At 37.3% G+C, this 21,312-nt stretch overlaps 1 protein-coding gene across 1 annotated transcript in view; it reads right to left on the reverse strand.

Annotated features, from left to right (window-relative positions):
- LOC122814116 (extracellular calcium-sensing receptor-like) overlaps positions 1–20,293 on the reverse strand; it is a 172,358-nt gene extending 152,065 nt beyond the window's left edge. The window contains exons 1-2 of the mRNA XM_044086732.1: positions 19,575–20,293; positions 11,981–12,269 (exon numbers count right to left, since the gene is read on the reverse strand). Coding sequence (XP_043942667.1) covers positions 11,981–12,269; positions 19,575–20,293 — 1,008 coding nt within the window. The remainder of the gene's footprint in view (positions 1–11,980; positions 12,270–19,574) is intronic.
- Between the last annotated feature and the right edge of the window lie 1,019 nt (positions 20,294–21,312).

Genomic DNA, 21,312 nt, shown 5'->3' on the forward strand with positions numbered 1-21,312 from the left:
CTTATGCATGCCAGCCAGTAACTGACTGTTGAGGACTGTATATATGCTTCACAGCTACTAGCACTTCCATCACCCACTTCAGATGGGACTGCACAACTCTGGGTTGCCAGCACTTTTTAAAACAGTACTATTTGTATAATGCAAGGGTACAACAACATTTCAAACTAAGTGACACAGACACACTCCGGGATTTAGACCTTTATTAATTACATTACACACTTTTCCACAGGCTCAGTCCTTTATTTGTTATAACAGTGCATATGGAAGACATATTCAAGACATATTATACCTTTATTAATAGGTTTTCTTAATGGGTTACTACACTCTTTTTCTGGCTCTCTGACTTTTTTATCTGACAGTACATGCAGAGAACTTATTCAGGCCATTTTATGGCTGTATTATTGGACTACAACACTTTATTTCATGCTCTCTCCCCTATTTTATATAACAATACATGCAGAATAATCACTAACCTGCCTGGTGGTGCAGCCTTAGCAGCCTATCTGCATAGGCTTGCTGATTCGCAGCACGGTCACCTGCAGCTGTAAAGTAAATGAAGGGATATTGAGACATACCTATCCATTATACAGAATCAATTATCAATTCTTACATATTGCATTCCATGGCTACCTACTCAGTTGTGGGGCATCTTGCATCCCATGGGCCTCCTGTATCCATTGGTTCAGGTGGTCCTGCTTCCATCTCTTCAGGTCTGCATGGTGGTGACAGACCTGCTCACCAGTCTGAGGAATGCCTGTGACACTGGTGAGGTCATGAGCTAACCAGTTCCAAGCCTCTGCCTTGTACTCCATCCCTTGGAACTGGCCCTGCAGGAGTATTGACTCATGACGGTGGACAAGGAGCCAAACCATGTATTTTGACTGCTCGATGCCCCAACGTTGCGCTTAGAAGCATGTACCCTCTCCAGCACTAGCCATTCTAACTGCAGATGTGAGCTACAATCAGTTATGTCGAGTATTCCCACCTATGGGGCTTAAATATGCCGCATTTCCAACACTTTGTTGTGATCGGCCATTTTTGAAAGTTCTCGGCTGACTGCAGACCTGCTTAGTAATGGTTAATCTACCATTTCAAAGTATATGTATGTTAACAGTGGCTGTTCCTCCTAAGTTGTCATGGGTTAGTGGTTCTGTACTTTGATTATGATGCACAGAGTCCTGGGCTCGAAACGTTGTCATTCATTTTATTTTAATACTGTCCATACAGGATAGGGGGTGTGGCTGCATTTAAGCAACTTTGCTCTATGTTGCTCAACAGTGCCCTACAGTGCCCTGGTTGGCTCGGCGCGCACATCCGTGCCAACACATTGCGCTGGATAAAGTGCTATTAAACTGTGGACACCTCTATGGCACTGGGTAAAGCTTTCTTAAACTTTGGGCAACTCTATTGCGCTGGGTAAAGTGCTTTTAAACTATAGGCAACTCTATTGCGCTGGGTAAAGCACTCTTAAACTTTAGGCAACTCTATTGTGCTGGGTAAAGCGCTATTAAACTATAGGCAACTCTATTGCGCTGGGTAAAGTGCTGCTTAACTGCAGGCAATTATATATATATATATATATATATATATATATATATATATATATATATTTTGTTCACTGATTCATTGGCCATTTCACTGCTTTTTTACTAATATTTTAATCATATATGTCAGGTATTATTTCATATACTGATTTAAAACATAAATAAGACAGGAAGGGTTGGGACTCGAACCGTGAATGCCTCCTCTTTGTGCAATCTCTCTACCATTATGCTATTGCTATTTGGTGTGATTTGCATAAACATTCTTTCTTATACTCTTCCATGTCGGAATTGCTAACTACAGCTAAGCAATGGGCACACCCACGCAAATACGGGCAGCTATATCGGGAATTTAAAAAAAATAAAATTAATGTTTTACTTTTTATAACTGTGATGGGGGTTTACAATGTCAGGGAGTGTGGTGTTGGGTGCAAGGACATTTGAGCAGACTTGCTCTTGTGTGTTTTCATTTTACTTTTCCAACCACTGCAGGGGCGTGGACATTTAGACTGCTCGGCAGTCGGACATGCCCCCTGCTTTGCTACACGGTCCGTGTAAGACTTACGGTTGAGTCAGCATGCCCTCATGAATATTCATGGCACACTGTCGTCATACTGTTCAACTGCAGCCTCCGAGTAAGACTTATTAAGTCTTACACTGAGGATTTGTGAATCCGGCGGACTGTGTTTTCATGCTTAGTTTTCATTTCTACTACTTCTACACTTGCACGTTTATGTTTTTGGTTGGTATATAGTGTTCTCTACTGCTTCATCTTTTGATATTTTACTTTCCTATGCATTCACTGGTCAGTTATGGCCATGCAGTTGCTTTACATTTATGTTGATGGTATGTAGACTATGCTTCTCATTTTATCGAATGGTTTTTATTATGGTATCAAGGGAGAATAATTCACCCCTTGGAGTGAGAAGGGGGCATGTACAGTATTGGAACAACACCTATACAATGCAAACATGGAGAAGACAGTAAGTAATACTGTTTTCAATATCTCTTCATATACCCTTACTGTTCATCAGCTTTCTTTATTGAATAAAAGACTTTCTTTATTCCCTCACAAGCATCAGATCTCATAGATGTTCTGTTTGATGTAAGACTTTTTGCATGTAACATATCTTTGTCATGGATGAACATTGACCAGCAGCATGCTCATACTGTTTTTAAGAAGCCCAGTACCTTTATTCCAGATACCCATCCCTTGGTAGAAGCATTTGTGTTGAAGTGTGTGACAAAGAGATACATGATCTTTTGACTAAAAGACATAAGCATAGTTTTACAATTTGTCACCAGGCCAGAAAAGAGCCCCACATGAGTTACAGAAAGCTCAATATTTAGAAATATGCCATGTTGATAAGGGAGGGAGCATTGTAGTCCTTGACAGAGATATTTTATCTTGATCAGATGCTGTCTATGCTGAGTTACATGACCACATATGTTAATATAGCTAAGTATAAAGTCAATGGTTTCACTAACAGAGTTCATTTTTAGTCTATGATTTATTGATGACTGGGTTATTAGTCAAATGCTTTTCAAATAATTTATTGGTGAGAATCCAGAAATTCCTATTTTGCATGGGCTGCCTAAATTTCTCAAGAATCCTGTGGAACCTCTCATGAGACCTATCCTCTGCAGCTGAGAATGGATGACTGAACCTCTATCAATCTATGATGAGAAGACATTAGGTCTATCTCAGACGAGACTGACACAACTTTGAAAGACTCTTAGAAGATTAGTATATATGGGCCGAGTTAATTTTTTTCAAAGGAGATTACATTTTTGTGACTCTTGATGTGACATCTTTGTTCACAGTTATTCCAAATAATGTCAGAGTGGAGAATGTTAGGCAGTTTTTGACATTTAACACAGCATTTTCCACTAATAAAATTGAATTGATATGTTTGTTACTTGAAATTATACTCGAGAACAATATTTTTGTTTTTGATGGTAGTTTTTATTTACAGAAGACTGGTGTTGTGATGGGCACTGCATGCGCAAACAGTTATGCCAATCTAGTTCTTTCATATTTGGAGAAGAATGTGGTTTTAGAGGGTAATGTTTTTCCCCTGTGTTTGCTTTTATAGGCATTTTGTGGATGACATTTTTATACTTTGGAGAGATGATGAATATGAACTCAGAACATGTATTGATTTTTTGCACAGTACAGCGAGTTTTCTTAAATTTAGTTATGCATGTTCCAGAGATGCTATAGATGTTTTGGACATTTCTGTGTTCAGAAATGATCTGTATGATTTGGTGACATATAGTCACAAAATGTCCTGTAAGAAAAATACTCTTCTACTAAAGGTAATATCACTCGTAACATCTTGAAAGGACAATTTCTTAGGAATATGAGGTTACATAATAGAAAAGAAGATGTGGAAACAGCTTTTCAACTATTGGAGAAAGATTTTATGGGAAAAGGCTATAGTAAGTCTGTTGTTGATAAATGTGCTGAAGAAATATTAGTTTTGAGAGATACTGTGGTGAAAACCTTTTTTTCCAAGAGAGTGGAGCATAGACATACTGTTCCCTCATTGTCAAATAATTATGCTGGGAAAAGATCTTTACTTACGTATTCCAGTGATGTCAACTTCGCTTGTGATGTCATATGGAAGAATTGGCCAATTCTATTAGCAAACTCTGATGTTAGTAAAATTATTGATCTGGAGCCTAGGTTCCATTTTAAGAACAATTTATCGCTGAAAGGACGATTGCGTCACAAGAAATTTAATAGCTATGGCATGCCTGATTCTGATAGGAAGGGGACTTTCAGGTGCCACAATTATAAGGCCTGCAACTATATTTTCACTTGCTCTTCATTTATTCATCAAACCTCTGGTACCAATATCTGTCTGAATTTTTATGCCAATTGTAGGAGTAGAGATCTGGTATACTATGCTACCTGTTGCACATGCAGTGCCTTTTATATAGGGAAGACCAATAGGTTGTTTAAAGACAGGATACTTGAACATCTAAATGACATTGCCAAATGTAGAAGTACTAATGCTCTTGCTAAACATGTTATGGAAAATGGAACAGGGCATTCTTTTAGGTGTTTTGTTTTAGAGCTTTTGAGGAGTAAGAGTTGTGAACAAAAATGGATATTTTTGTTGAAAGCTTTTAGAGAACCAGGTTGGAATGAAAAGGTTTCACTTAAACCTATACTGTGAAAGAGACCTTTGCGCCATTGACTATTTTGTGTTTTGAGCTTATGTAATTATTTTGTTTTGTCTTGTTGTTCATTTTTTATATGCGGTATATTTTCATTGTTTTTTCACTTAGATTCATTATTTTTTTGTTATTGTTTTTAGCACCTTTTCTTTATACTATCATTTATGGATATAATCTTAACCATAGGATGTGTTTATTTTCTCATGTTTTTTTTTTTGTATCTCTTTATTACACTGAGTTTTCATGTTTTGTTTTAATTTTTACTGCTTCTGCAGGTGCATGCATATGTTTTTGGCTGGTATATAGTGTTCTGTGCCGCTTCAGCTTTTAATATTTTACTTTGCTAGGCAGTCACTGGTCAGTCATGGCCATGCAATTGCTTTACATTTAGATAGATGTTGATGGTATGTAGACTATGCTTCTTATTTTGTTGAATGATTCTTCATTATAGGTTCTTTTGAAGTTAAGTTAAGTCTTGAACATATCCGCATTGTCGAGGTTGTGCTGGAAAGTCTTCAGAATGTGAGTTATTTATGTCAAATGCAAGTCCTGTACATCTTTTGTGCAAGCCTGTATTGATGCAATACCTAGATTCTGCCATTAGTTCTGCTGAAAGGTTGTTTTTTAAGACTCTAGCTTTAAGAAGACTTTGTTTTGCATTGGTCAGGTTAAGTCATGTAACTGTTGCACATTCCACTGTATAAACACATACATGTTTACTTTGTTCTAGTAGTTGCTTTGTTTATGGTAGCTTCTAACTTAAATATTAAGATTTTTATTCAGCAGGTATGAACATTTTTTTAGATTACATTGTTTATATTTTTAACACCTGTGTTGACATGTTTTTTATCATAAGCTTTTAATGTGAGTGCTACTTACTTTATACTGTATATGTTAGTTTACAATTATTAAGGACACACTATATAAGAAATGAGCTATTACTTTATCAGCTGCTATTCTCAGAAGCAAGTATCTAATCAATTTAATTGAAAATAAATATTGAGAATATATTTTGCATTCACATGGATATCTTTATAGTAATGTAGCTTCAATGAACTGTAGATTTTTAAGGGTTCCTGTCAGTTCATCAAAACTTCAGCAGTTCGAACACCATATGTTCGAACTGTGATGTTCAAAAACTGATTATCGCGAAGCTGCGGAACACCAAATTCTTTCCCAGGGAAAGAATCCGGTGGGCCGTTTCTGTGGCTTCGCGAGTTTCAGCACTGTGGTGGAAAGTTACGGGTTGGGTTCAGGTAAGTGTGCGATTGTGTGGACGTTAGGGTTAGGGTACGGGTTAGTTGAGTTAGGGTTAGGGTGTGGGTGAGGTGGGTGTGTGATAGTGACAGACTTTAGGGTTAGGGCGGAATATGTGAGTTAGGGTTAGGGCGCGGGTCAGGTGAGTGTGCGATAGTGACGGACCTTAAGGTTAGGGTTTGGGTTAAGTGGATAGATAGTAGTGTATGCACAGTTTAGTGTAATGTTAGATGTAGGATTTTAAGTGTATGTGTGTGGATTGCTGTTTTTTTGGTGTGCTTGTGTTGTGTGTGTGTTTCTTGGAACAGCAATTTTTTTTTCCCTGGTGGGTTGCACTTCGATGTTAGAAGTTCGAACATATGGTGTATTTTATTTATATATATATATATATATATATGGTTCTACCTGACATAGCCGAAACCACACAACACCGACAACCACATCACCGACACCACATATTCGACAGTCCATAAACACGAAACCACACATAACCGACAACGAAATAACCGACGGTACACAAACACGAAACCCCATACACTGCACACACCACAATAACAATTATTAAAAACAAAACACATCCCCATTCCACAAACCACACACACAACACAAGCACACCAAAATCCTTACAAGCCCACACTAAACCTTACCCTAACCCTAAGGTCCGCCCCTACTTAACCCACCCCTATCGCTCCCTAACCCTAACTCACTTAACCCACCCCTATCCACAGACCGCCAATCTCCACACTTACCTGCCTCGACCCGAACGTCCGTCACTACCGCATACTCACAGCCTTTCCCCATGTCGGCATCTCGGCGTTGGTGTTGTCATCCGTCGTGTCGGTCTTCTGCATTGTCGATGTTCTGCAACCCTTGATTAGCGTGTCTTCTTTCTTTTTTTTCTCTCTGGAGCTCAATTCGCTGTCGGTCTTCTGCGCTGTCGAAGTCAGGTAGAACCATATATATATATATATATATATATATATATATATATATATATGTGTGTGTGTATTTTATATATATATATATATATATATATATATATATATATATATATATATATATATATATATATATATATATATACTCTTCTTGCTATAGTGTTAATTCTATGTTCAGTAACTTAGCCGCATTTATGTTGCACTGCATATATTTGTTCATAGAAGGACACAGACACAGCAGGCCTTAGGCATAGGCAAACTAGGCGACTGCCTAGGGCACTGTATAGGCCGGCCATGTAAATGGCGCAATTTGCAGTTATTTATTTATTTATTTACTTTTCTCATTATGTAGGCAGCAGAACCATAGGGCATACTTTTGTAGCTGCAGGTTGGTTAAGAGGCTACAACAATTAAATAATGAAAAAAAGCTTCACCCTGCGATAGTAGAGAGTCAAGTCTTCTCCTTTAAGGAAGAACATGCATGCATCTCATGCATGCATGCCAACGTGAATGCAAAGATGCCCTGCAGTAGCGCGGACGTTCAACTACTAGTTTAGTTAAGAAAGGTGTTAAGTCTACATGTGCATGTGTGGCTGTTCATTTTAAAAAGAACCTAAATGTATATGTGTGTCTGCATCTTTTAAACCAGGCTTCTGTATGTGAGGGAAAGTGTATACGTATGTACATGTTTGTATGAGAGATAAAGTGGGAGTGTTACTGTTTCAGAGAGTAGGTGTGTATATGAGAGAGAAGGTGCATTCTGTGCATTGTATGAGTGATTAGGAGTGGGTGGAATTTAAACTAGCCGTTAGTTGCTGTATGTAAGAGACGGTATGTTTGTGTGTTACATGAAGCATGTGTGTGTGTGTGTGTGTGTGTGTGTGTGTGTGTGTGTGTGTGTGTGTGTGTGTGTGTGTGTGTGTGTGTGTGTGTGTGTGTGTGTATCTGTGTGTGTGTGTGTGTGTGTGTGTGTGTGTGTGTGTGTGTGTGTGTGTGTGTGTGTGTGTGTGTGTTTGTGTGCATTGCTATGTGAGGGTAGCTGTGTGTGTGTATCTATGCTTTAGAGCTCAAGTTTGTTTTACTCCTCTAGTCTTCATGCTGGCTTATTAAAACTTGTAAACTTTTTTTTTTCATCTGGGCATCATTTTGTAGAGACGTTATAGTTTACCACTTCTGCCACTTTTGTACTTTTAAGAGCATTATGGAAGCTGCTGCCCTGTTGAGACAGATAGGAATAACACTGGGCACTGCAGCAGGATCTCTCACTACCCTGAACCTCCAGTGTAATGGTTGCAAAGGTCCTATGTGTAAGTAAAGGACCTTTATTAGTAGAAAGGGTTGTTCATATGCCTAAAATAAAGCTTTCCATAGTAGGTTTCATACCCTAGTTTTCAGCATTAAAGAAGTGTTTCCCCTAATAAGGAATTCATCTTTCCTAGAACCCTGCTTTTGTTGCCTTTTCTGATTTAAAGAGTTTGCATCAATTGTTTCCCTGTGTATCCACCTTCTGCTAGTTCCCTTACATGAACTGAACCTCTGGTATCTTTTTTAACAGAGTTGTGCCCTTCTCACTTTTTTTTTTTATTTTTGTGCTTATTTTTCTCCACATCCATTTATTTTTGATTTCTGTAATGTAAAATACCTGTCCTTTTTTACACTGAAGGAGATTCAGTAGTACTCTGCAGTGCCTTAACTGTTTTTTTTAAGTTTAGCAATGCACTTAGGAAGCTCACTGGCAACACTATTTCCACACTGCCTTGCTCATCACCCTACTACTATTCATATCCATCCATGTCATTTCTGAATATACCTTAGTCCATCTCTTTTGGTTACATGTCCACTATTTAGCCAGTCAGTTTAGTTGACCTAGTATATGCTTAATTGCCAGTTAATTCCATGTAATATACACGAGTGCCATTTAATGTTGTTTTAATATTTTGCTATCTTATCCATTATACCTTATAACATCTGTCCTTTCAGTCATCCCATCTACCCCTTATATATTTCCTCCTTGTAGAACCCCAGACCATTTCAGCTTAACTTTCCCTTTATTAGTCCCCCTTAGTCTTCTGTAAAATCCTTTAGTTCCTTCCTAAGTTCACATTTACTCTTGGTTAATTTTCAGGCAAATACTGTTGTTCTAGCAACTTCTGAAGTTAAAAAGTGCAATATTTAAAATCTTTCCCTATTTTTTCAGCCATTGCATCCTCATTGTTAGGCTTTGGCAAGATTTCTTGCACTAAGAGGTTGAAAGGTATGTATACCTCTCAACTGTCCAGATTTGTTCATCATAATTGTGGCCTATTCCTCTTAACATTTGTGGTTTTCTGGCAAATCACTGAGGATTTAAATTACTAAATGTCATACATTTGAGTTTCCCCTTCATTTCCTTCAGGAAATGCATGCTAAGACAAATGCTGTTATTGTAGCAACTTTCTAAGTCTATGAGCAATATTTATAATCTGTCCCTGTTTGGGGGCCTTTGTCCCCCTCATTATTTTAGCCTTTGTTCAGATTTTGTGTGTCAAGAGGTTGAGAGGTATGGAGGCATGGTATGTAATGCCCTAGTTGCTGATTATTTGTTGCATTTTAAGGGGGGATAGGGGTTCTGCATTCCATAGAGTGCCCACCTTTATTTAAGATGTCTAGTAGCTATGGACTTGTTGGCTTCTAAGTCATTCGTTATTGCAATATTACCAGTGTACCAATTTTTTTCTTTAATGTAATGTAGGCAATTAATTCTTCAAGAGAACCAGACAGTGAATTTGTAGATGAAATACTGAAATGTAAAGTTGTTTGCCAGCAACAGCCTCTTCATTAGTTACAAATCTCTCTAATATGGAATTATTTGGATGAATTTTACTTCTGCAGAGATTGTCCTTATTAACTGATAGTGGTGGGTTGTAATGACAAATGTTTGAGGGGTCTTTTATGGTTAAAATATTCTGAAATAGTAGTGTTGTCATTTATTGGTTCATACATTTTGTTTCATTGCTTACTGGAAAACTGTTCAAAATTACAAATTTAAAACACACTCTGACAAGTGTAAATGTAAACTACCTGTAAATTGCATTTCACCTCCTTCCCACACCTTCCATCACAACAGATAATTACAGGAATGTGAACGGAATTAACTCTTCATATTGTTCACTTAACTCTGCGACCTGTTGTTATACATTCTGCATTTAGATCACAATGTAAGTGAAGGGGAATGGTGGGTTTCATTCCTTTTACTCATTCTGTGATTCATTGGTGGTGTGATTTTTCTGGTGAGATCAGATAATAGTGGAAAAGGAAATTTATCATTTGCCCAATACTGTGCAGTCTCAGAGTTAGTATATTAACAGTTAACGAGTGTGGGGGTGTAGGGGGACTTACTCTGTGCAAAAATACATTTTACGTGTTTTTATACTTTCAAAATTTGCACCACAACAGCAGTGTCATGAGAAGTAAATTGCAACAATACAGTAGACAGTTTAGCAGTACTATTCAAATATGATTCCATACCTATAGAGACAGCAGCACTTGAAAGCTGATTAACTGAATAGTTCAAATAAGCCTCTGACAGTCTTATTGTATGCATCCACATGATTCTCTGCTACAGGCACTTGCTCTAGGTAAGAAAGTTCATAGGTGAGTAATAGGAAATAGGCTGCATGACATTACAAAACCAGCTAATAAACCATTTCAAGTTCCCTCCAGCACAAAGGAGACCAACAAAAGGTACACAGAGGGAGAATATGAGGCTATTCATCCAATTATCTCAGTTTACTTTGAGGATTGTGTTGATTCTTTGAGCATGTCATGTAACTGAAGCATGATCCAGAAATTTGGGATAATTAAGAATATGTATCTATCATACCAACATGTTTTATTTATCTGTTGAAGAAGGTTTAGGTCCTTTAAATGGGTATTTGAGGAACCGTTTGTTCTGCAAAGGAAAAGGAGATCAAGGAGGTTTGTTTTTTTATGGCTCATAAGGCTAGACACAGAATGCCACAGATAAGTTTATAACAGGCTGAGCACAGGGAGAGGACTGATAGTCTCTTGACAGAAAAGAGGGTCTTGCGGCCACTGATATTTTTAGGAATCTCTTAAGTCTCTCAAGCTGAGTGATATCTTCTGAGTGATATGTTTCAACAGATATATACCAAAAGGGGCCTTATATGCAATAATGAGTCTAATAAGAAATAATAAAAGGGAAATTAAAATTTCTTTATCCTTCGAGAAGATGGCCTTGGAAATTAGTTGAGACAGATTGAGGGATTTCCAAACTACTACAGAGACATTATAGTGTGAAGATAATGTGTTCTTAGCCATTTAGAGGGCTAACAAGACTTGCTGTACAGTAACAATAAGAGGGCTAGGAATATGGAATTTAGAGGCTAGGTATAACTGTGGGTGTAGTAAAATCTGACCTATACATAGCCTGATCTTTAGCTTACTGCTTAACCAGCTATACTCTGTTACAGAAATACTGTTTATCTTTCAGGTGAGAAACCATCTTCTCACTCGCAACCATCAGGTGTAGGAGCTGGGCACCTGGAAGGGCTGTCATCCATGGTAGAATGAGAGATTTTTATGATACATTGCCCTCACTCCTGTGTCACAACCTTAATGTCCCACTTGTGGCTTTTGGCTAATGGACACTTGCTTCCAGACCTATAGTACCTGGTTGCAGTCCTAGGCACTAATGTGCAAGTCATGGATGTCAGGACCTTCCCAGCTGACCAAGCCATTGTATCTCCTCAGAGGTTATCATGCTCACTCCCACCTCATCTTCTCTAGTGACCATGCCAATAATCAAGCTTTGGTCATCTGTGATGCAATCTGTCTGTACCACTGGAGTGGACTTTCAGTATAATTAGTTATTATCAACACCACAAGAAAACTTTCTGCAGTCAAAACAACTTGAGTAGATTCCCTTCACACAATCTTTGTTAGTTTAATGAAATATAGAATTTCTTTGTCTTTTACCAACAGCAAAGCACCTGAAGTAATTTTGTCAAAAATATCTTAAGAAACATATTAGAAACAGTAACATTTCATGCTTCTTACCTGTGGGAATCTGTAGATTCCCAGTAGCCTTGCCATTATGAGAGATGACGCTGATGGTGAGTCCCCAATGATGGCAAGTGGCCATGATTCACCCCCACAGTGATAATTTGGGACCAGCTTCTCCCCAGACAGCAGTCTCATTGTGACCTCCAGTGCTCTCACTTCTGCATAGCATGAATCATACATGATATAGCCCAGTGTATGGTTTGGTAACAGGTAAGGGTTTCTGTTTATTTCACTGACCGCAAACATCATGGCAACAGCAAAGCGGTAGTACAGAACACTAAATCTGTATGACAAAAGAAAAAAAAATTGACTAAAAGTGCTGTCTCATTTAATTGTGTATAAAAGTCACAGCATATACTTAGTAACACGAAAAGCAATGGATATTAATTAACTCCTGCAACATCATGTGCAAAATGCTTTTTTGGGAGGGGATTAAGAGAGAATCATTTAAAACTATTTCTTTTCCCTAGTAAAATGCAACACATTCTTTTAAGCACATTTTTCTCTCTCTGAGCAATTGTTTTTTAAGGCATGAGACTTTATTGCCTACTATAATGCCATAATTGTCAATGTAATGTTTAATATTTGTCTCTGAAAGATCTAAGTCTGTATATTAAAAATAATTCTGATAAAAGAAAAGAAAAGAAACGAAAAAAAAGTGTACAAAAAATAGTAATGGAAAAGAACACAAACAAGCATTCACCATGGTTCTCCAGAAATAACATTGCCTAATGAGTAAATTTGAATGTTACACTTCTAATTCAGTTCATTAGTCAGCCAAACACAGTCCACTTTTTAAGGTTTTAGAAACTCTTGTTTCTCTCCTTCTAAATTATTGTTTTGCCCTGCAGTATTTTCATCTCAGTTTATGATATGGACATTTCCTTAAATGGCTTTTGCTATATTAAGCTGAGACATGTTCACTCTAGTTTAGCTTGTTCGAAACCCTAACTAAGTTATATTTGCTTTTGGTAGCCTTACATGTTCACCAGCATCTAATAGACACACTGTCAGAATCATCAAATGAACTGAAATAACAAAACACCATTCTACTTATATTGATGAATTGAACTTGATGCATAGCTGAAGAATTAGGCCAACAGCCCTGACTTTTAACTTTGAACAAGGCAGGCATGTGACTCTGGCTTGATGGTGACCAACACATGGTTCAGCAAGAGATACAGCCTCAAGATCACATGCAAGAGTGGCCAACATGCAACTCAGGTAGACTTCCTCATAGTAAGGAAAGAGCAATGTGGCAGAATTGGCAATAGTAAAGTTTTCCCAGTGAAACAGCACAGAACACTGGTTGCCACAATCAGCTGCAAGCAGTGGTCAGGGAAGGCTATAACATCAATAGACACCAGGCTGAATAACTAAAGTTGACTGGAGAGAAAGCACAATAGTTCAACAAACTACTCAGAGCTCTAGCACGTCAAGAAGAAGAGGAAATAAGAGGAGATGAAGAAGAATGGCAGTACCTAAAACCAGCACATGTGAGGATTACAGAACTGATATGTAGCTGTGCCAGGAATGGAAATTAGGTGAATAAGGAAAGCTGGTGGTGGAATGCAGAAGTCCAGGAAGTCATCAAAAGAAAGAAGGAGTGCATGAAAAAGTGGGAGCTAGAAAAGATGGACTAGGATTGAAACGAATACTGGTTGGCTAAAAATGAGTCTAACAGAGGACTTGCAATAGCAAAAGACAAGGCATAAGATGTATTCTTCTGGACAATAGTTGGTACAAAGGAACTATATTAGGTTACAAGGCAAATACAGAAAGATAAAGAAGTCAGAAACTGCTCAAAAGGGATGTTGGCAACAACCTGCTTAGCAGTCCACAGGACATCAAAGGCAGATGGAGGAGTACTTCCTGCAGCTTCTGAATGAAGAAAACCCCACAAACACAGCCTACAGTGAAAGAAGAGGAGGAGTCCACCATAGAATAAATAAGAACAGCACTAAGAAAATGAAGTCAGGGGAAAGTAGCAGGCTCAGATGAGATCACAGCAGATATTGTAAAGATGTTTGGTGAGATAGGGGAGAAATGCTCCAGAGGGTAATTTTAGCAGTATGGATAGATATTTATATCCCTGATGACTGGAGAACAAGCATACTAGTGCCAGTGTACAAGAACACAGTAGACATTCACAACTATGGACAGTATAGAGGTATCAAACACCCATCACATTGCATGAAAGTTTTGGAGATGGTGATTCACAAATGAATATGCAGAGTAGGAGAAAGTAAGATGGAAGATGAGCAGTTCCGATTTTGATGAGAATGCAACACAACTAATCTGACATTTGAAGTGAGACAGATACTTGAGAAGAAGCTACTGAGGAAAGAGTCCAACTGTGCATTTCTAAACTTGCATATGACAAGGTCTACATTAGCAAACAGGTCAGAGGGGAAAGATCAACAAATTTGCTGTATGCAATTGATGTGGCATTAGAGGCAAACTTGAGCAAGAACTTCAGCAAACAATAGGGGGATAGAATGCAAAACTGAAGACACATGGGATAAAACTGATTAGATATAAGAACATTATAGTGACAGCAAATGGGGGAAATCAGAGAAGAAATGAGATGGAAGGGAAAATAGTGGAATAGGTTAACAGCTTCAAGTATATGGGAGGGGGGTTGAAGAGAAGGGAAATCTAAATGAGGAGGTCAAAGCTAGAATCAGAGGGGTTGCAGCCAAATGGCATCAGAGCTTCAGGGTACAGTATGGCAGAATAACTCCAAAGAAGCTGAAAAGTAAGGTGCAAAAAACAGTGGTGCAACCAGTACTACTGTATGGTAGAGAAACTTTGTCAGTAAAGGCAGAGCAGTTGAGGAATCTAGAGGTGCTAAAGATGAAGTGCCTGAGATGGGTGGTAGCATGCACACTGTGGGACAGATAAAGAAATGAGGACATCAGAGCAGAAATCAAAGCAGCTCCAATTATAGAAAACATAAAAGAAAACAGATCATGGTGGTTCTAGCACATGCACAGAAATGCAGACAATCTGATGAAGAAGATTTGGGACAGACAAGATGAAGGCAGAAGGAAATGAAGGCTTCCAGGAAGGAGGTGGATGTACTGTGTTTGAGAAAACCTGCAAAAATCAGGTATGAGTGTCAGAAAAGGTAGAAGAGTGGTATTGAACAGAGAAAGAGATGGCAACAGTTAACGAGACATCCCACCCCATTGTAGAAAAATGGAAAACAGTGGGTTGATGATTTTGACCAATGGGATCAACACTACAACACTATGGCTGGTCCATGTTGAAACACATTCCAGGCTAAAGGCAAGGAGATCATGGACCTTGTATTACATTCTGTTCAATGATTTCTAAAAACAGAGACCATTTACCTTGCATGACATTTAAATCAAGCATTTCTACCAAGACTACTGAATTGTATGTCTGCTCAAATAGTTACTCACCACCACAGACACCACACTAGCTAGATACTTTCCCATCCCCTCAGTGCACACACACATATGCATAAACACATGCATACAAATGCACACACACACACACACACACACACACACACACACACACACACACACACACACACACACACACACAAACAATATTTACTGAAACATTTCAAGTTGGCATTATTTTAAACTCTGTACATTAACCTGTATGTAACCTTTGCTTGAAATATATGTGCAGTCTCTTTACCTCACCTAATTGCACTTCCAATGTAATTTGAATTTCTTCTCTTGTACTCCAGCAAATATTATAGTAAAATCGCCAAATAAAAGATTAGGATTGTTTATATGCACTTCCAAGGCAGATTTAAATGGCATCATCTCCTCTATTCTTCCAGGTATGCCTCACTGGTGCCAGAACTTTATTATAACAGTCATTGAGGTACAGTCCAGTCTGAATGATACTCTTTTCAGACCAGCTAGTTTCATGCCCACAATGAGAACTTAATATATTTAACAAACACTATCATTAATATAAACTGTCATCATCTCTGTATTTATTACACTGTTTCATCTAGTCATACAATACTGTTGAATCCACTTATGAATAGGTGTTATAGAGTTGTAGAAGCAAAACTTCTATTTTGTTTTGAATATCATAAAACAGTCTCTGCTTTTGTTAGTTTCTGGTGGTGCTGTGTTCCTTGTTGAGTATTACAGAAGACAAACTGGCATTCCAATCATGTCACAAACTCCTAAGGGATGATGGGGTGATGACCTTAATCAACTATCTGTCTTCTTTCCTTTAAATCAGTCAATAGTGAGATGCAAATGACAAAAGTCTAATATCAAAACTGCAGATATGCTTGTGGCTTTGCACCAACTTCTGAGGAAAGTATGATGGATAGGAAATATAGGGAAACAATAAAAACTTCAACTCCTAAGGTATGTAACAAATACCACCAAACTTTCTGACAATGAGGTAAGGCTAATATGAAATCTAAAGTTTGTGTAATCAGGGTATAGTTGTAAATTATGCTGAAAGGGTAGAAGAAATTGTTTCTTATAAGCACATACCTGACTGCAGGTTACAAAATCTGCCAAAATATGTATATTCAGAATGTACAGGCTTTGAAGCACATAACTGAGTGCAGACAACAGGAAACTATGTTGTCAGATGAGGTAATGGGGATACGAGAGTAGATGTAGGTCAGTTAAGAGACTTATTGTCATCCAGCACCTGGAAGTCATACAATGGGAACTGCAGGGTAAACTATGTATTTCTGAACATAGCAACATACACATCACTCTTTCAGCATTTTATAGAAATGTGTAGTGCATAGATGTTTGGAAGGAGTGGAGTTAGAACAATCTGAGTCTGCCTCAGCTACACATTTTACCTGCAGTTAGGACAATTTCAGTCCTTCTCAAAGCTAAGAACACACCAAACATTGGTAAGTAGGCAAGCTGTTAAAGGGATGGATCAGAAGGCAAGGGAAATAAGAATTAAAGATGACTTCTGGTAAAGGCAATACTCTCCAGACTTCTTCATGATCAAATAGCATTGCAATTCATTATAAAGACTATGCAGACTTAACTATATTGCCAACATCTCTGCACTAGGGTACTAGGGTGCAAACTTCTAGGGTATAGGTTCAAAGACACTAGCTGTCCTTTGATTTGAGACAACATCGATATTTTACATGACAAGATGGTCACATGCATGGGGGGGGGGGGTAGATGAAAAATAGACAAAGCCAAAAAAGGTCAGCAAGTCACATTGAGAAGAAAAGAGTTTATTTTGCTTTACCCAGTAAGGTGATCCATTTACTTAGATACACCAACCTGAGGACCTGGGTTGATTCATTGTGTATTCCCCTCCCCAGAAAAACAGGTCTGACAAATTATTCCATTTGCTGCAGTTCTTAAAAGATCATAGGAGGGCAATGAGACATTTCAGTAGTTATAAGGGAAATTAGGGGTATTGCTGGCTGATGTAAATTGCAGAGACCCTCAAAACAATTTGTTATCCTAGTGTGATTTTGTCCCAGTAATTAGGATGGCTATAGCTACAGACCCAACAGAATATGGGACCTTTATGGATATCATTCAAAAGAGTGATAGATGACAATTTATAGTATACGAATCTTACATAAAAATGAGGTGTGGGGATATTCCTGAAGCAGAAAAAGTGGAGAAGATAAGGAGTTAGTGTACACTAACAATTATTAAATCTCTAGTTGGCCTTGCAGGAAAAAGATGGTGTTGGTTCTTGAAGACTTGCACATATTTTGGGTTGAGATTAATAAAATGGTAGGAAGTAGGGAGTTAGTGAACATTAACATTTATTAACTATGTTGTTTCCCCTTGCAGGAAAAAATGGTGTGCACTTTATACATATTTTGGGTATAGAAATCTGATTAGAAGATACAAAGAGGCAAAGAGATAGAACAATAATGTGGGATAAACAGAAAAAGCAAAAAAAGCCACTAAAAACAGCAAACTAAATCATCTTGAACCACCACAACAGCGGAACAATTTGTTTAGCGCTTTCTCTCTTCAGTTATTACAAGAACTTCATCAGAACACTTAGATTCCAAAAGCTTTCCAATAAATAAGTTTGAGTATATGATGTAACTAAAATATTTAAAACCTTTTTAACAAATCACGTCTCCCAGTCTAGCATATATTAGACAATTAAAAAGTTAACTTCCCTGAATGTGATAATTTCCTCCAAACAGATTTATTCTTTAACAAACATTTGATGTTTATGACACCATTTAATCCTGGCTCTTTGTTTGCTACCAACACTTTTTGCCATTTAACTGTTTTACATTCCAGCATGTTATTAAAACTTTCAATGAATACAACCTGATCAACTGCTTCCAACACAGAATTTGTTTTTTAATTAGAACACTCTGATGCATGCTTTGCCCACACATTTGAGTAATCTTTCTTTTTAATCACTGTAATATGTTCATAAATTTTCTGTGAAAGCATTCTAGTAGTTTTACCTACATAGAAGTTCTCAAAGCTACAACATTTAGCAAAATAAACAATACCCATAGAGTTACAATTACATCAATTACTGGCCATAATAGTCTAATTTACATTTCTTAAAAATACACTATCCCCTGGATTCATTAAACTCCATGCAGGAATAGCACTATTCCTGCATGGAGCGGATCATGCCCGTGTAAAACAGCAGCATGACTTGCATATTAATGAAGGTGCAATGCTGTATTCTCTACACAGACACAATCTGTGTACGAGCGTAGGGGGCATGTCCAAGCATTCCTCACACAGTACACATGTCCCTGCACTCTAGAATTGCCGTACACAATTATAAAGCAACTAACAGTGTCATAAACCAATAAAATCAAAAGCAACCAAGCAACCAGAAAAAACAAAAGCCACGAAGGTAGAAACAAGTAAAGCAAGTGCTCAAAATAGCGTACACAAGGTTTATTTGTCCGCTTTCGTAAAACACTTCATCAGAATAAAAAACAAAGATAAAAGACACACCTTAAATACACTCATTAATTAAATAATTAGATAATTAAGCAACAGTGTACAATTAAACATTTTAGCTAAAAAAGGAAGAAGTTACTTTCTGCTTGTCAGTAATATATAACTTACGATGTTTTAAAAAACATTTTAAATTGATACATTCATTTAACCCAGGTGGCCTTTCTGATTTTAATTTGATTTGCCAGATTGCTTCTCTTTGTTCAAGGTAACATTTATAATCCCCTCCCCTGGGATCAATGGGGCAAACTTCTAACACTGTAAACAAAAATTTCTTAAAGGAAAAACAATCAATTGAATGCTTATATAAAGCATTAGTACAATCCCTAGATTTAATAGCATAAAGGTGTTCCTTAATACGAGTGCTGAGTTTCCTGGTAGTCATCCCTACATAAAATGCAGGGCATCCAGAACAAAAAGAAATATAAATAACATTTGTCGTATTACAATTGACTAAACCAGGTACCTCAATGGTATATTCAATAGTACTAACAGCTATATAGGGACTAACCAAAATAAATCTACAGGCAGTGCATTGATGACAACAATGCATGCCTCTTTTTTTAGATAAAACATTTTTAACTACAATTTTATTATGTTCCAAAATTTTTTTAAGATTGTATTCATTTCGAAACACAAATTTTGGTTTGTCACCCAAAACCTTATGTATTTCGGAATTACCCTTGATAACTTTCCAATTGTTTTCCAAAATAGAAGAAAAATAAAAACTGTCGTCACTCATCTCGAATGAACAAATTAAATTAGAACTACTCAAACCAACAGATTTATCGAAAGTAGATCCAATGGTACCACTAGATGGACCACCTAAAATGGCAGGAAAGTCCATCAAGCATCTGTCAAGAACTTCATTGGCTTTTCTATCCAACAAGGTGATGTCATATCCTCTTTTGGAGAACAGTTCAATGATAAAATTAAATTCACTGGACAAATCACAATCTCTGGTGGTCAAACGACATGCTCGAATAAACTGGCCCTTAGGAATGTTTTTGATCATGTATTTGGGATGCCCACTGGAAAAATGTAGGTATCCATTGGTAAATGTCTCTTTACGATGAATTTTACTTTGAAACTGACAACCAATAGAATCCCACCATAGGTGAATAATGGCTGAACCAACATCACCTTTAGTGAATTTCAAAAACCTAGAAAGTGAATTCACCTCAACCATAAATTGGTCAACAATATCCGGTCCCCCTTCCAAAATAAACACTAAATCGTCAATGAACCTGCAAAAAAATTCCACTTTAAATTTCTGTTTTAATAAAGGCAAAACTTCAAGCTCCCACCAAGCCATGACGATATTAGCGTAGGCTGGAGCAACTGGAGAGCCCATCGCTACGCCTCTTTTTTGTTTGTAGTATTTATCCCCAAACAAAAAGAAATTGTTATCCAATACTAATTCAATGAACAAACAAATAGTATTGATAGTGGAAGTAGAAAAACATTGTTTTTTACACAAAAAACTACAAACTGCCTCCACTCCATCATTATGAGGGATACAAGTGTAAAGAGACACAACATCAATGGTAAAAATAATATGTTTGTTAACATCAAAAGAAAAAATTTTTAAAAAATCACGTAGCTTACCTAAAAAATGCCAAGAATCCTTAATATAAGATTGCTGACCCATCAATAATGGTCCTAACATAGAATCAATAACTAAGGCAACTCCTTCAGTAACTGAATGGGGAGAGGAAACAATGGGCCTAAAAGGAGGATCAAAAACATTTTTGTGTGTTTTCGATATACCGAAAATAACACCGATCTTGGGCTCTGTGATGAAACAAAAGTCGTATAATTCAAAAGTAATGTCCCCAGACATTAAACAGTCGTATAAGAAAGAATGTATCATTCTAAATTGACGCTGTATAAAATGTAAAGGAACCTGTTCGTATTCTGCAACATTGTCCAATAATTTCAACATACAGATCTTATATTTCTCCTGACTCATGATAACAACAGTGGAACCTTTATCACTTTTCATAAACCTAATCTGATTAGTCAATTTTTGTAATTCAAACAAAGCAGATTTTTCATGAACAGTTAAATTATGGTGCATATGTCTGTTCTTTCTAGATAAGTGATCACTGACATCTTGAATACATTGTTCCTGAAATACCTTTAAGATGTCATTGATGATGGCAAATTTTGTAATATACCATCTGACTTTGTTTCAGCCGGTGTTTCCAAGAAAAATCAGGGAAACCATTACAAAAAGACTGTACTAACACGCAGTCGGACTTTTTTGGGGTCAACGTCCTCAGGGGACGAAATATAACAGAACAGTTAGACTTATTTAATGTTATTAATTTAACAGATTTTGTTTTTTCTGATGTGCAACTTAAAGTTTTA

Source organism: Protopterus annectens, chromosome 10.part0, assembly GCF_019279795.1.
Source record: "Protopterus annectens isolate FY-2018-M chromosome 10.part0, PAN1.0, whole genome shotgun sequence".
Taxonomy (NCBI): Eukaryota; Metazoa; Chordata; order Ceratodontiformes; family Protopteridae; genus Protopterus; species Protopterus annectens.